The sequence below is a fragment of the Odocoileus virginianus genome, chromosome 11 (genome assembly GCF_023699985.2).
Source record: "Odocoileus virginianus isolate 20LAN1187 ecotype Illinois chromosome 11, Ovbor_1.2, whole genome shotgun sequence".
NCBI classification, from domain to species: Eukaryota; Metazoa; Chordata; class Mammalia; order Artiodactyla; family Cervidae; genus Odocoileus; species Odocoileus virginianus.
This window is the reverse complement of record NC_069684.1, coordinates 374,454-387,673: the sequence shown is the minus strand read 5'-3', so window position 1 is coordinate 387,673 and position 13,220 is coordinate 374,454. Positions and strand designations below refer to the sequence as shown.

Here is a 13,220-nt window from a genome sequence, read left to right as displayed (position 1 = left end):
CATCCCCCGCCCCTTCCACGCCCCCCGCAGGCCGTGTCGTCCCCCTCACGTCCCCCTTCCCGCTCCTCCCCCGGCCCCCGAAGGCGGATGACGTCCCCGTCACATACCCTCCCCCACGTCCCCCTACCCCTGCGGCCCCCGCGGGTCGATGACGTCACCCTCCCCGCCCCGTCCCCTCCCCCCGCAGGTTGATGACGTCATCCTCCCCCGTTCCTACCCCTCCCCCTCGCAGGCCGATGACGTCCCCCTCCTCGGGCGGCGGCCCGGCGCCCCCTGGCGGAGACGCGGCCCGGCCTCGCGCGGCTCGTGGAAGGAGGGCGGGCGGCTGCACCCGGCGCGGCCCACCCCGCGCCTGACCTCAATCAGCTGGGTTGAGGGTAGGGGTGGCTAGGCGGGGCCGAAGCCCTAGCTGATGGGTCCGGATCCAGACCTGTGCCGGGGTCCCCAGCCGCCGCACCTTCTCCGCACCCCGCCCGGGGGCCCGCGGAGCCCCAGGCCCCGCCCGCCCGCGGGAAGAGCGCCCGGACAGGGGCGGTGTGCACGGGCCCGGGGGTTCCGGGCTGCAGGGCCCCTCGGCCCGCTCGCTGTGGCCGGGCCTGGGGCCCAAGGCCGCTCAGGCGCCTCCTCTAAGAGGCGAGAGATCCGCACGCGGGTCACCCACCAGGACCACTCTGCCTGGGGAGCCAAGTCGGGGCGGCCGGCTGGGGAGGTGGGAGAAGGGGAGGCGCCGCCCGCCCCACCGGGCACACCCTTTTCCGGCCTGCCCTGCTCCCTGCTCTGCCCGTCCGGCTCTCAGCCGCCTCCTCCCGCTCCTGACCGCGCCAGCCCCCGTGCTCCGCTCTCTTGCTAACCCCTGGCCCTCGACCCTGACTGTACGTCCAGGCACCTGGGCCCTGCCCCCCCCGCCTGCCGTCCTCTTTTGGACTTAGGCTCCCCAGCACCGCAGGCCTCGCTGACCCCAGGATAGGGGCCACTGGACTTTGTGTAACACACTCCCCCTCCCACCTCCGCTTCCCAGACCCCCCCCCCCCCCCCAGCATCCTGCTGCTTCCTCTGAGCTGAGCAGGATCCCCGCTTATACCACTGCTGACCCACCCCCTGAGGGTCATGGCTCCTTCCACCCAACACCACCTTGTAGGGCGACTGCCAGTTTTCAGGGGTGCTAGGGGGAGCAGCTGTGCGTGGTCCCCAGGTGAGAGGTTGGGTCTCAGGAGACCAGGGCGTTGCCCTGTTTACCAGCTAGACAACGTGAGGGGCCTCCTCTCTGCTGCCACCACATGAAAGCTCCACTCCTGTACGGTTTCCCCCTTTTTTCTTGAAATTCTCTTTTTTTGCAGTGCTTTGCAGTTAATTGATTGGAAATTTTGGAGGGAGGGGGTGGGGGGCTCTGATTGGGATAAATAGCCTCCCATCCTAGACTATGGAGCAATTTCTAATTGGCCCCAGGCTGCTGACTTAAGGAAGTTCATTCTGGCTGGCATGGCCCTGCATTCATTAACATCTCATCTTTCAGGGAAATGCAGAAATCTTGTCCTGCAAACCTCCACCTCCCAGCTTCAGGACAGAGAGAGGGGCTGTCCAAACCTTGGGATGACCTGGTGACCCCTCTCCCAGCATGCTGGCAGAAGCTGTGGCCTGGAAGCCAGGACACCTGCAGCCCACCTCTCATCCCCCTCCCCGGGAAAGGTGGACTGGCAGCACAAGCTTCCCCTCCACCCAGGTCTGGGCCTGGCCCCAAAGCAGCCGGCCCAGAGCTCCCTGGCCCTTACCATGAGAAGAGAGCCTCCAGCGGGCCCTGGGCGCGGCCAGCACAAGGGCCTGACCGTCCAGACCAGGCCGCGGCACCCTGAGGCCTAGGAAATCAAGGAGCCAGCAGGTTGCAGTGGGGCTGGAGGACGCACAGCTGGAGGGAGGGGGACTGACAGTGGGCTTGGGAGGGGGTGAGGGGCTTTCCAAGCTGACTTGGTGCTTTCCCTGCGTGAATTAAAGTCTATCGAGTTTCCTTTCCTGGATCTGTCACCAGGCCAGGGAGCGGGAGGGGACCAGCCTGACACAGGAGAGGCACTGAAGTCGGCCTGGGGGGGGTGGGGTCTCATGTCTTGGGCGCCCTTGATGCTCTGTGGTCGCTGACAGCACCTGCCCAGCCGGGCTCCTCTCAGCTGCTGGTCCAGGGAAGGCCCTCTGACGAGGAAGGGCAGCCCCAACAAGCTTCCTGTACCCCCGAAGCAGCGCCCCCATTCTACAGATGAGGAAGCGGAGACCCGGCGACCTTGGGAAACACACACCTAGGTCAGTTGGTGGGGGACAAGCGCGAGTCCAACTGTCTCAGACGGGGGGAGGGAGGTGCCTCCCATGCGGGACCCACGTGTGGAATCTGGGACCCTGAGGACCCGTCTCCCCGTGGGGGCGAGATCTGCCTCCCCAGCTCTGGCAGCCTGGCACCCCTCAGCCAGGGCTTCTGCCTGTGCTCGGGCACTGGCCCTGCCCTCCCCTGCGGAGCCAGGAGGTGTGGACAGCCCAGCGACGCGGCCAGCAGGAGTTATGTCACCACAGCTTTAATCCCCCGGAGTGCGGCCTGCGGAGCAGCCAGGGGGGCTTCTGCCCACGGCTGGTGGAGCCTCCCCAGCCCCAGTCCACGGCAGACAAACAGGAGGGGCCCAGCCTTCCTGGCCCGGGGTCCTGGGAGGAGAAGGGCTGGAAGAAAGCAGGGGCCATGCAGGCTTTCCTGCCCTTCCCCCACCCCTGATAAAAATAGTCCGAGTGTCCCAGGCCCTCCCTCCCCGCCCCTCAGTCACGGCCAAGTTCCAGCTCAGCTCCTGTTCCTCCTCCCTGGGGCTCCGTTCCCAGAAGGTCTCAGGGTGCGGCTGGGCCTGGGGCCTGGCGAGCAGATGCCCCTGCCCACCCCCGGGGCCGGGCGGAGGCTCAGTCTCCTGAGAGACGGCAGAGACGCAGCTGGCTCCTCAGGCTCCAGGGTAGGAGGGCTGGGGTGGCATGTACGGGGGAGGAGCTGGAAGCCAAGGAGAGGTAAGGATCAGGACGGCACAGGAGGGCGCGACCCAGGCTGCAGGACCCCCAGGGCAGAGCAGGCAGGAGGAGGGGCCCACTCACCTGCAGGGTTGTAGACGGGGGGTCCTGCCGGGTAGAGTGGATACTGGGGTGCAGGACCGCTGGGTGGGTACATGAAGCCAGGCTGTGGGGGTGCGGGGCCGGCTTTGGGGTCCTGGGGGTATGGGTACACTGGCTGCACAGGGACGCCTGTCATGGGGATCTCCTGGCCTGGTTGGGGGACAAGGACCGGCACTCAGGGCACCGCCTCCATGGGACGCCGCCCCCACCCCTCTGGCCCAGAGGGTCCTGCTGCCTCTGCCCCCAGACCCTGTTTGGCAGAGTCCAGCAGGGTGCCCGGAGGTGGCCTCTGCTGGTTGGTCTGGGGTCAGCAGTGTGCCCGGTCAGGGTTTCAGAGACCTCCTGGGCCAGACAGCACTGGCCTGGGGGGCGTCCTAGGCCATATCCTGGGCCAGGACATGGCCGCCCTGGCCTAGCAGAGCTAGGCCCACACTGACCCCGACACGGGGTCACCGTTCCCACACCCACCAGGCCTGGGCCTGTGTGCAGGCACCCGTCTTTTGCACATGGAGTGCACTCGATGTTGCTTGCGCTCCAGGCCCAGTCCATGCGTTTCCTGAGAGCCACATGCACACGCACGGCACACAGTGCAGGTACATCCATGTACCGAGGGTTCACACGTGTCCCTGCGCTCTGGCTTCTGGGGCGACAGGCGGGCAGGTGTGTCCAGAGGGGCCTGCAGCTGCCAACCACACCTCCTGACCTCTGATGCCCTCCGAGGGCACCCCCGCCACTTCCCGCGTGGACAGATGGACGGACGCACCTTCGAACGGGCTCTGCAGCTGCTGGCGCCGGCGGTAGAGGTAGCAGCAGGAGCAGAGGAAGCAGCAGATGGTGGTGGCGACCACGGCCACGAAGAGGATCACGGCCGAGGCGATGCCCGCTATGGTCTTGGGACTTGGACAAAGAACAGGTCTCCTCACCTTCCAGCCTCACGCGGGGAGTCCTCACCATGCTGACCGCCATGCTGGCTTCGACCCCCGGCCAGAGGGACACTGGGCTCTGCCCGCCCTGCTGGGGAGAGCTTCGGGACCGCGCTTCCCCGAAGGCAGGGCGGCCTCCTGAGCAGCAGCCTCCCCGGAGGGGCTGCGGTGTGCACCCAAGCCCATGACTGAACAGCCTGGACTCCAACACAGGAGGCCTGACGGGCAGAGCTCACCTCTCAAACGGTGCTGTGTCTTGGTCACCGCCTCCCCATGCGTGCTCTGTCAGCGCTCCCTCCTCGCAAAACAAGTTTGAGAGCCCCTTTTGTGCGCCCCCTTCATGCCACCTGGGACCTGTCGTCCCCAAGATCACACAGCTGGTGAGCGGTGGACTGGGGATCCTACCAGTCTGGCCAGAGGCCAGAGCGCCGCTGGGCCTGGGGCTGCCCCTGCCCCCGCCCTGCGCAGGCCCGGGGCGGGGGAGGGCCGGGCCCAGCCCGCGATGACCACATGACGGTCGCCGACCTGGCCCCTCCTGGAGCTCCTGCGCCCTGGAGCTCCAGCCCCGCTTCGGGCCCAGGCAGGGTGTGGGCTGAGGCCGCGGAGCGGGGTGGGGGGGGGAGGGGAGGGCCGGCGCCCACCTGAAAGCCAGGCAGTGCTTCTGCTGCCTCTCGGTGATGAGCAGGCTCAGGTCCCGGCAACAGTACCGCTGGTAGCAGGTCCCGCAGCAGAAGGTGAAGAACTCGCAGTTGAAGCCCGGATGCCAGGAGCCATTCCGGTCCAAGTACCACAGGCAGTCCTCGCCAGCCAGAGCTGCGGGCAGCGGCGGAGGTGCCCAGTAGCCACTGAGCCGGGTCTCGGGCCGCCCCAGCCCCACTCCACTGCCCGGAGCTCCACCCTGGTCCCTGCGCCTGGACACCTCGGCCTCGACCCCCAGGGTTGGGGCCCCCTATCCAGCCCCCGCGCCCTCTCGCCTCCCCTCCCACGGACCCCGAAACGCCCAGGCTCCGCCGGGATCTCCCGGGCGCCCCCGGGGCCGCGCGTCGAGGCCTCCCGCCGCGCCCTGCGTCCCCGGCCCTTACCCAGGGGCGCCCCCAGCACCAGGAGCGCGACCGCGGCGAGCGGCGCGGCCCCGCGGAGCCCGGCTGGCGGCATGGCGCGGCGCGGCGAGCGGCGCGGGCGCGGGGCGCACAGGACGACGCCGCCGCCGCCCAGCTCCGCGGGCCAGCGCGCCCGCCGGCTCCTTTCCGCCTGCTCGGGGCGGGGCTCGCCGGCCTGCGCCGACCCTGCCCCCGCGCCCCGCCCGCCGGGCTCCGCCCCGGCCACGCCCCTCGCGGAGTCCGGGTCCGAGCCGCCCCCGCGGCCCACCCCGCGCAGGCGGGCCGCTGGGCCCTACTCGGCCCGCTCGCTGCCTCGCCCGTCGGCGTCCCCGCCCGCAGAAGCCCTGCTCCTGATGCCACTTCCAAGCGCTCAGGCGCAGGGGCCACCCCTGACGCAGGACCTCCTCTGCCCAGCGTCCAGCAGGACGTCCTGCGGCGGTGGCGGGGAGGAGACTGGGGGGCCGGGAGTCACCCCACCCCCACCCCAGAACACAGGCGCCCATTGAGAGGCCGCTCAGAGCAGCTTTGTCCCCGCAGGCCCGCAGACTTGGACCCTGTCAGCTGCGCTGGCTCCCTGAGTGCCCCTTCCCCCTCCGAGTGGCCAGCGCGGACTTGTGCCAGCCTAGGGCCTCCCAGTACGGATGGCAGGCCTCGGGGGCTGCCTGGGCCCATCCAGTCGGATGCCCTTGGCAGTGGAAACCCCTTTCTCCAGAGAGCGACCCCACAGAGAGACTGCGGTGGGGCAGAGCATAGGGTGGCCCCCCAGTGGGCATAGTCTCCTTGCAAGTTTGTCAGTGGCTGTGCCTCTGCTCTGGGGGCACCTGATCGGGAATGTGCAGGGGCCTAAGCTGGGGAGAAAACCCAAAGCCCCCTTAGCCCCACTGTGTGTGGCCCTCAGGGTGCTCGGACAGACTCCTCCTTTGGGGCTCCCCAGAACCCCATGAGCTAAATCAAGCTCACTGGTGTTATCAGTTCATTTTATAGACATAAGCTGGGACTCAGGGGAGTTCAAGGATTTGTTCAGGTAATAGAGCCCGTAAGTGGGAGAGGCACTCTCAATCCAAGTGTCTTCACCTTCTGAATGGGTGAAGGTGTCTGCAAATGGTATATCCTGTAAGGGTTAATGTCCAAAATATACAAGGAACTCAGACGACTCAACATCAAAACAAACAAACAAACAAACACATCCACAGAAGACTTGACTAGACATTTTCCCAAAGATGGACAACAGGCACATGAAGAGATGCTCAGCATCATGGACCATCAGGGAAATGCAATTCAAAACCGCAATGAGGTGTCACCTCACACCTGTCGGAATGACTGTCTTCAAAGAGACAACAAACAGCAGCTTGGTGAGGATGCAGAGAAAAGGGTCACACCCTGGAGCATTGTTAGTGGGGGTATGAATTGGTGTGGGCACTGGAAAACAGTACGGAGGTGACAAAAAAGAATTACCATACATTTCGGCAATCCCACTCCTGGATATTTACCTGAATTCAAATTCACTAATTTTGAAATACATATTTCAAAAGATATATGCACCCTTCCACTCACTGCAGCATCATTCACAGTAGTCAAGATATGGAAGCAACCTAAGTGTCCATCAACAGATGAATGGATAAAGAAGTGTAGGGATAGGCAATGGAATGCTACAAAGCCATAAAAACGACTTCCATAGTGGTCCAGTTGTTTAGACTCTGTACTCCCAATGCAGGAGGCCCAGGTTCCATCCCTTATCAGGGAATTAGGTCCCAGGTGCTGCAACTAACTAAATAAATACTTTTTAAAGAGAACAAAATGTTGCCATTTCCAACAGCAGGCTGGACCTGGAGGGTATTATCCAAAGTGAAACCAGTCAGAGAAAAACCAGTAGTGTAGGATATCACACATGTGGAATCTAGAAAAACAAAAACAAAAAAACCCAAAGGAGCAAACATGAAACAGAAATAGAGTTGTAGACACAGGGAACCAAGAGGTGGTTAGCAGAGGTGACAGCCCCTCATGGAAGCTGTGGAAGGGTACAAACTGCCAGTCACACTGGTGTGCAGCATGCTCAGTATAATGGACGCAGTGTCAAGTCAGAGCAAGGTCTGGGGCTCCATGGTGCTCAGTGGTAGGGAACCCACCTGCCAGTGCCGGAGACCCGGGTTCAAGCCCTGGCCGGGAAGACCCCACACGCAGCGGAGCAACGAAGCCCGTGCACGGACTGCTGAGCCCCAGAGCCCACGCTCTGCAGCAAGAGGAGCCCCTGCGGTGAGGGCCTGAGCTCGACAACTAGCGCGTCGCCCCACTCTCCCCAGCCAGAGAAAAGTCTGCACAGCAACGACGACCCAGCACAGCCAAAAATAAATCTTAAACAGAGTGAAGTCTCGAGTGCCCATCACGAGGCTCTGTCAGTCCCGGGCTCCCACCCCCAGCAGCAGATGGCGAGTGTATCCAACATCAAGGCATGGAGGCCCAGCAGAACCTGAACAGGCTGGAAGGGTGGCGGGGGCAGGCGCGGCCCTCTCCTGGCCCCACAGGTGCTGGCACCCCCCAGGAGAGCAGAGGCCAGGAGAGGGTCTGCTCCCGCCCAGGACGTGGCTGCTTGTCTGATGCGGGCCGGGGGAGCGGACGTCTGTCCTGACGAAGGACGAAGCCATAAATGCCGCAGAGACGAACGGACACAGAGAGCCCCTGGCTTCCCACACCCAGCAGCACGTTCGCGCCTCAGGCACGCACTCCGTGAGGGCAGGGACCATGTGGCCCTGTGCTCCCTGCCGTCCCCAGCCCTCACTGCTGGGGCCCGACTGGCAGATGGGGGGCTATCTCTTCCTTCCCGGGTGGACATGCCCACCTGAGCCCAGAGCCTGTCTGACAGGGGTCCTTTCCAGCATCCCTTCTCTCTGTGCCTTTGGTTCCTCTTTCCTTAGGAAACAAAAACTCAAGTCTCTCCTATTAAAATGAAACAGAGCAAAACAAAGCAAAAACACGACCACGTTTCCCAAAACCCCTCCCTTTCTAGCTGTGTGTCTGTTTTTCACCCTTTTTTCTCCACCTAGTTCTCAAAACTTACATGCCTGGTTCCAGCTCACCAGGACAGCAATGATTTCCTAATTGCAAAATTCTAGGAAAACTTCTCAGCGCAGATGATGGGAGGTGATCGGACAGGTGAGAGGGGAGACCACGGTGGGGGTGGGGGTGGGGTTGCTTTTCAGTCTGGGGTGGGGGGGGGGGGGCTGGAGCCTGGAGCCTGCGCCTCCATGCTGAGCTGGGCCCTGGGCTGGGGGAGAGGGAGGAGGCGGCTTGGGCAGGAAGGCTGGGAACCGGGGAGGGGGTTGTACAGGCCTGCAGGTCTGGAGGGGCTTCCCCGCACCTTCTGCGGGCAGACACACAGCAGCATCCTCACCTCCCGCAGTGGGTCTCCCGGCCCCGGGGGTGGCCAGGACCGTGCCTGGACCAGAGGGGATGGGGTGTGGAGGGTGATGACACCGGCGATTCCGCAGGTGAGCGTGTCCCGGCGTACCCACGAGGACGCCGGTGCTGGAAGAACTTAATTTGCCCCGTTCCCAGGCTAGGGTTCGGAGTTGGATTTCTGTGACTTCAAAACCCAAGCTGGTCCACTCGTCCTTCTGCCTCTCCCAGATCAGGTCTGAACTGCTCTGAGCCGGGCCTGGCGTGTGGGGCACGTCTGTGGGCAGACCTTGGGGTGGGAAACCCAGCCAGCAGGGGCGGGAGGAGCGGGACCATGACCCAGTTTGGGCCTGGCCTGGGGCTTCAGCCTCAGCATCTGCTGAGTCATCCCGCAGCCGGACTGAGTGGCTGGCTGGGCCTCCTCCCCACCCGCCTGACCCGCTTCTTCAGGTCAGGGCAGACAGAATGGCATCCCTGGGGGCCCCGGGCCCTGGGGCGTCCACCTCTCCTCTTCAGGAGAGCCCTGTGGATACCCCCTCCCCCGTGGGCCTCTGTCCACCCAGCTCCTGCAGAGAACTACACACTTTCCTCTGATACAGTCTCATTGCACCAAAGGAACAGGCGCTCACTATCTCAAAATAAACACACGTTTCTCCTTCATCAGGAGGCTCTCCTGGTGTCCAGCGTGACTCGTGCTTGCTGTGGACAGAAGGTTATCCCTGGGTCAGTCCTTGGAGGCAGGGGGCGTGGGGGCAGCCTGGCAGGAAGGGCACCGAGTGCCAGGCGTCTCTGTGGGGCCCGGGGGCTCTGGGCTGAACCCCGGCAGCCTCAGGCCGCGGTGGGGCAGCCGCTGGCCAGCCCTAGGTGGCTGTGGGGGCTGCCTGCCGGGGGCCTGGGGGGGGTACCAGGTCACCTTCAGGTGGCATCGTCCTGGGTCCGCGGCTGGGCTGATGAGCGCTGTTTTGGGGCCGAGGGGAGGAGACCAGGAGGCTCTGTTCGTGGCAATTCTGTCTGTGCCCACTCTCTCTCCTGGGAGGTTTGCGGACACGGGCGTCCGCCCGCACTGACCCTTCCCACCGAGCTCTATTTTCAGCTGAGTCCCGTGTGAGCCCTCTGCGAGGTGGGCATGGTAGTCGTCCTTGCGAGTCTGGCCATGTAGGGCCGGGCTTGGGTGCTGTGGCTGGCGGTGCACTGGGGGCCAGGCTCATCACCACCCCACTCCACCGGGCACGGGGTGGCCATGTTGGAGTCCGTGCCCCCGGCGCACGGCTCCCCAGGATGGACTGGTCACGTCCGCTCACCCTACGTGACCGTGGGGGTGGAGGTCCTGGCCGGGATGCAGGGGGGAGCCTACTCGGAACCTCTGGCCAGAGCAGAGGAGTCCGACCCGCCCCTCGGGCCTCAGCTTCCAAACTTGTAAGCGCAGGGGGTTCAGTCGGACCCCCCACAACTACAGGTCAGCCCGCTGGGGGGCTCTGGTCCTCTCTCTGCGTGTCCAGTGGGAGATTTGTGGGAGGGCCCTGGCAGGGCCTCGGTGGACCGGCCTCCTGCCCAGCGGGTGAGCCCAAGGTCAGGAAGGGAAGCCAGGCTGAGGAGGGACGCGGCCACAAATCCGGGGGCAAGGAACGCCACACCTCTTTCCCTTCCGTCACCTCAGGTCAGACAGCCTCTCCTCCCAGCTGGCGAGCAGCTCAGGCCGTGGTCCCTAGTTTGCTCCCCTGCCTGCCAGGGTCACACGGTGCAAACTCGGGGCAGGGGTGGTAGGGTGCTGTCGAGGGCCCGGGGGTTGCACGTCCAGCAGCCTCCGTTTGTGCGACCCAGGCACAGGGACCCTCCAGGGAGCCCTGGTGCCCGGCTGGCGTTGGGCCCCCAGACTTCTGTCCCCTTCCTTCTGGGAGCCCTCTTCCTCCTCTTTCCCTCCCTCGCTTCCCCTAAGACCCTGGACCTAACCTTAGTTCACTCAGGGTTTTAACCTAGCATCCAGAAGCAGGTTATTGTCAAAGAGTTCTGCTTTCCCCCTGCAAAAGCAACTAAGGCAAGGAAATGCAAAGAACTCGGCCAAGTTCCTGGAACACGTGGAGGGGCAAAAACCTAGTGAAAGCAGATTAATACAATTTACAGCGGCATGCAGATCCCCTGGAAAAGCTCCGCTCATCAGGTGGGACTCTGGAGCCATCCCCACAAAGGCTCCCCAGGGCCATAATTCAGCAGCAGCAGGTGTGAGGTGAGCTGAGTCACTGTAACCCAGGGAGTCAGGGAGACCACCCCACAGAGCTCCGAGCAGCTGGAGGGCGGGGAGAGGAGAGCCTTCCGGCCTGAGCCTGCGAGCCCAGAGTCCAGCCGTCTTCACCTGCAGCCACAGCACCAAGGCAGGGTGAGTTCTCAGAGAAGGCGGCAGGATGGGAGGGCGGTGCTTCCAGCCCTGACTCCATCTCTGCGCCTCCACCTGCAAACAGCGTGGACAGGTCCCTGGTCTGCAAGGCCAGGGCTGACCCTGGCACAACACAGGTCTCCACTGCACAGCTGAACGACAACGCAGGCTTTCTCCACCAGAAACTACAGGGCCACCCCTCCCCTTGTCCTGCGTTGGCTGAAATCTCGGATACAGAGAACCCAGGGCCGCTTGTAAGTTCTATGTGGGCTTCTGACTGTCCCTAACTCCCCTCATCACGGTCAAGGGTCCTCGGCAGAGGATCTAGGTGAGGTCACAGGTGACAGAGTAGCCCTGATGTCTCGTGCTTCTGACAGGTGGGCGGCTGTCAGCCACCTCCCCCACCCATCCCCCGAGAGAACCGCCTCTGCCCTCCTCTCGGGCAGCAGGCACTCAGCCCAGAACTGATGTATCTGGTCAGGTCCCCACGGCCCCTGGCTGCTTCTCGTTCCCAGCTAGACTGGCTCCTGGTGGAAGGGGCCCTGCACGTGAGAGGGGCTTGGTACTTGCTGGAACACCCTGGAGCCAGGAGCCAGGAGATGGCTGTGTGTTCCCATCTCCTTAGTGACCAGGGGCCTGGCAGACGCCTTCTGAGCACAGGCCCCTTTAAGCTTCCAGAGCAGAGGCCTGTCTGCTGGGCTCCCTCAGCCCTTCGAGCCTCTTTCCTCGACCTGACCTGAGTCCACCGCTTGGCCTCCCCCCTGAGGACGTGAAGCCTCTGCCACGCAGTCCTGGCTGGGCAGCAGGCCAGGACAGAGCACTGCGGGCCCGCTGCAGGCACAGGAAGGCTGAGGTGGCCCAACAGGGCCCCGGACGCCGTGCCCTGACCCCAGCCTCAGTCTACACGGGGGCTTTATAGACGCGTGGACAGCTCCTGCCACGACGCTGGTTATGGGCACAGGATCGTGCAAGTGTGGCTCTCTACGCTCTGGAATCCTGGGTGTTCTCACAGGGACTCTTGTCAACCAGCACCTTTGGGAACAGCTTACACAGAGGTTCTGCCCTCATCTGCTCTGGCAGAGATGCTTGGATTCTAAGTTAACAGCCTTCCCAGGGACTCCCTGTTACCGGAGAACCTGATCGGTGTCCCCCCCCTTGTCCAGCACTTACTTCTGAAAATGACCTCAAACCGTCTTCTGGAAGATAAGGCGTGAAAAGACCCCTCATAGGCCACTTCCAGGACGGGGGCCAAGGGCAGAGCACCCTGGGGCCCGCTACAGACCACCCGACAGCTCCTCTGTGGTCAGAGCTGGTGGCCAGTTGTCGCTTGCTTTCCTATGTTCTTGATTCACCTCATCCAGACTTTATCTGGTCTATCAATAAAACCAGACACTGAGGCCCGTTTGGCATCGTGTGCTCTAGTCACCTTCATCCTTCATGTCTAGGCCCTTGCGGGCCGGCGCTCTCGGGGCAGAATGGGAGCTGGACTCTTACGTCCTTTCCGGCTCCCATCCCCTCCTCCCCACCGAGCTCTGTGAGGCCCAGTGCCTTGGCCAAAGACCTTGGTGTCCTGGTCACTCTCCTCCAGGGACAGGGGGTCTGGAGGACCTCAGCCAAGGGTGCCTATTTCTCAACTTCTCACCTTGAACCTCCAGTCCTTCAAGCCACGGAGCCCCACCCATCCTACACGGAAGCTAGTTCTCTTTGGCCAAAGAGATGGAAATGAAGGGGGAGTCAGAGGGTAAGGACCACTGGCCTCTGGGAGGTCTTTTCCATTCCCTACCGAGTGGATGTAGCCCCTGAATACTCTTCCTCGTCAACAGAAGGAAAACACATCTGTGCCCCTGCTGTAAAGGTGAATGGGAAACAGGAAGGGCCTGCATGTCAAGGGCTCCGGGGAGCTCAGCGGGAGGGGCTGGGGCCAGACTGGCAGCCCTGCTGGGAACCTGCCCCTCCGGCTTCCCACTCGGGGCAAGGTGGGCGCTGACCAGCAGGCACACCTGCTGGCACTGAGACCCGAGGCCCCTGCAGCAGCTCCAGGGCCCTTCCCTGAGAACAAGTCAGCTGCACTTGCAGCCCCGCCCTGCTGTGAGACCACCGCCTTACGGAACATTCCGCAGCTATTCAACATGGGCACTGGTGTGGGCACGACCAGAAAGGGGGTGCAGGGCCAGTGGCTCCGTCTCTAGGAGGCCCTTCCTGGGGGCTCAGCCGCAGTCCGCGGAGCTGTGCCCGGCCTACCCTCACCTCGCGGCTCCTCTGGGAGGCAGGAGGCAGTGCCGACACCCGAGAGCATGCAGACCGCAC

At 63.7% G+C, this 13,220-nt stretch overlaps 1 protein-coding gene across 1 annotated transcript; it reads right to left on the bottom strand.

The window, feature by feature from the left end:
* Positions 1 to 2,539: 2,539 nt before the first annotated feature.
* Positions 2,540 to 5,288, bottom strand: SHISA4 (shisa family member 4). The gene is made up of 5 exons (XM_020892210.2): positions 5,132 to 5,288; positions 4,691 to 4,862; positions 3,890 to 4,023; positions 3,109 to 3,276; positions 2,540 to 3,007 (listed from the first exon to the last, which is right to left on the bottom strand). The coding sequence occupies exons 1-5, from the start codon at positions 5,202 to 5,204 to the stop codon at positions 2,961 to 2,963; spliced, it is 594 nt and encodes a 197-aa protein (XP_020747869.2). The 5' UTR covers positions 5,205 to 5,288; the 3' UTR covers positions 2,540 to 2,960.
* Between the last annotated feature and the right edge of the window lie 7,932 nt (positions 5,289 to 13,220).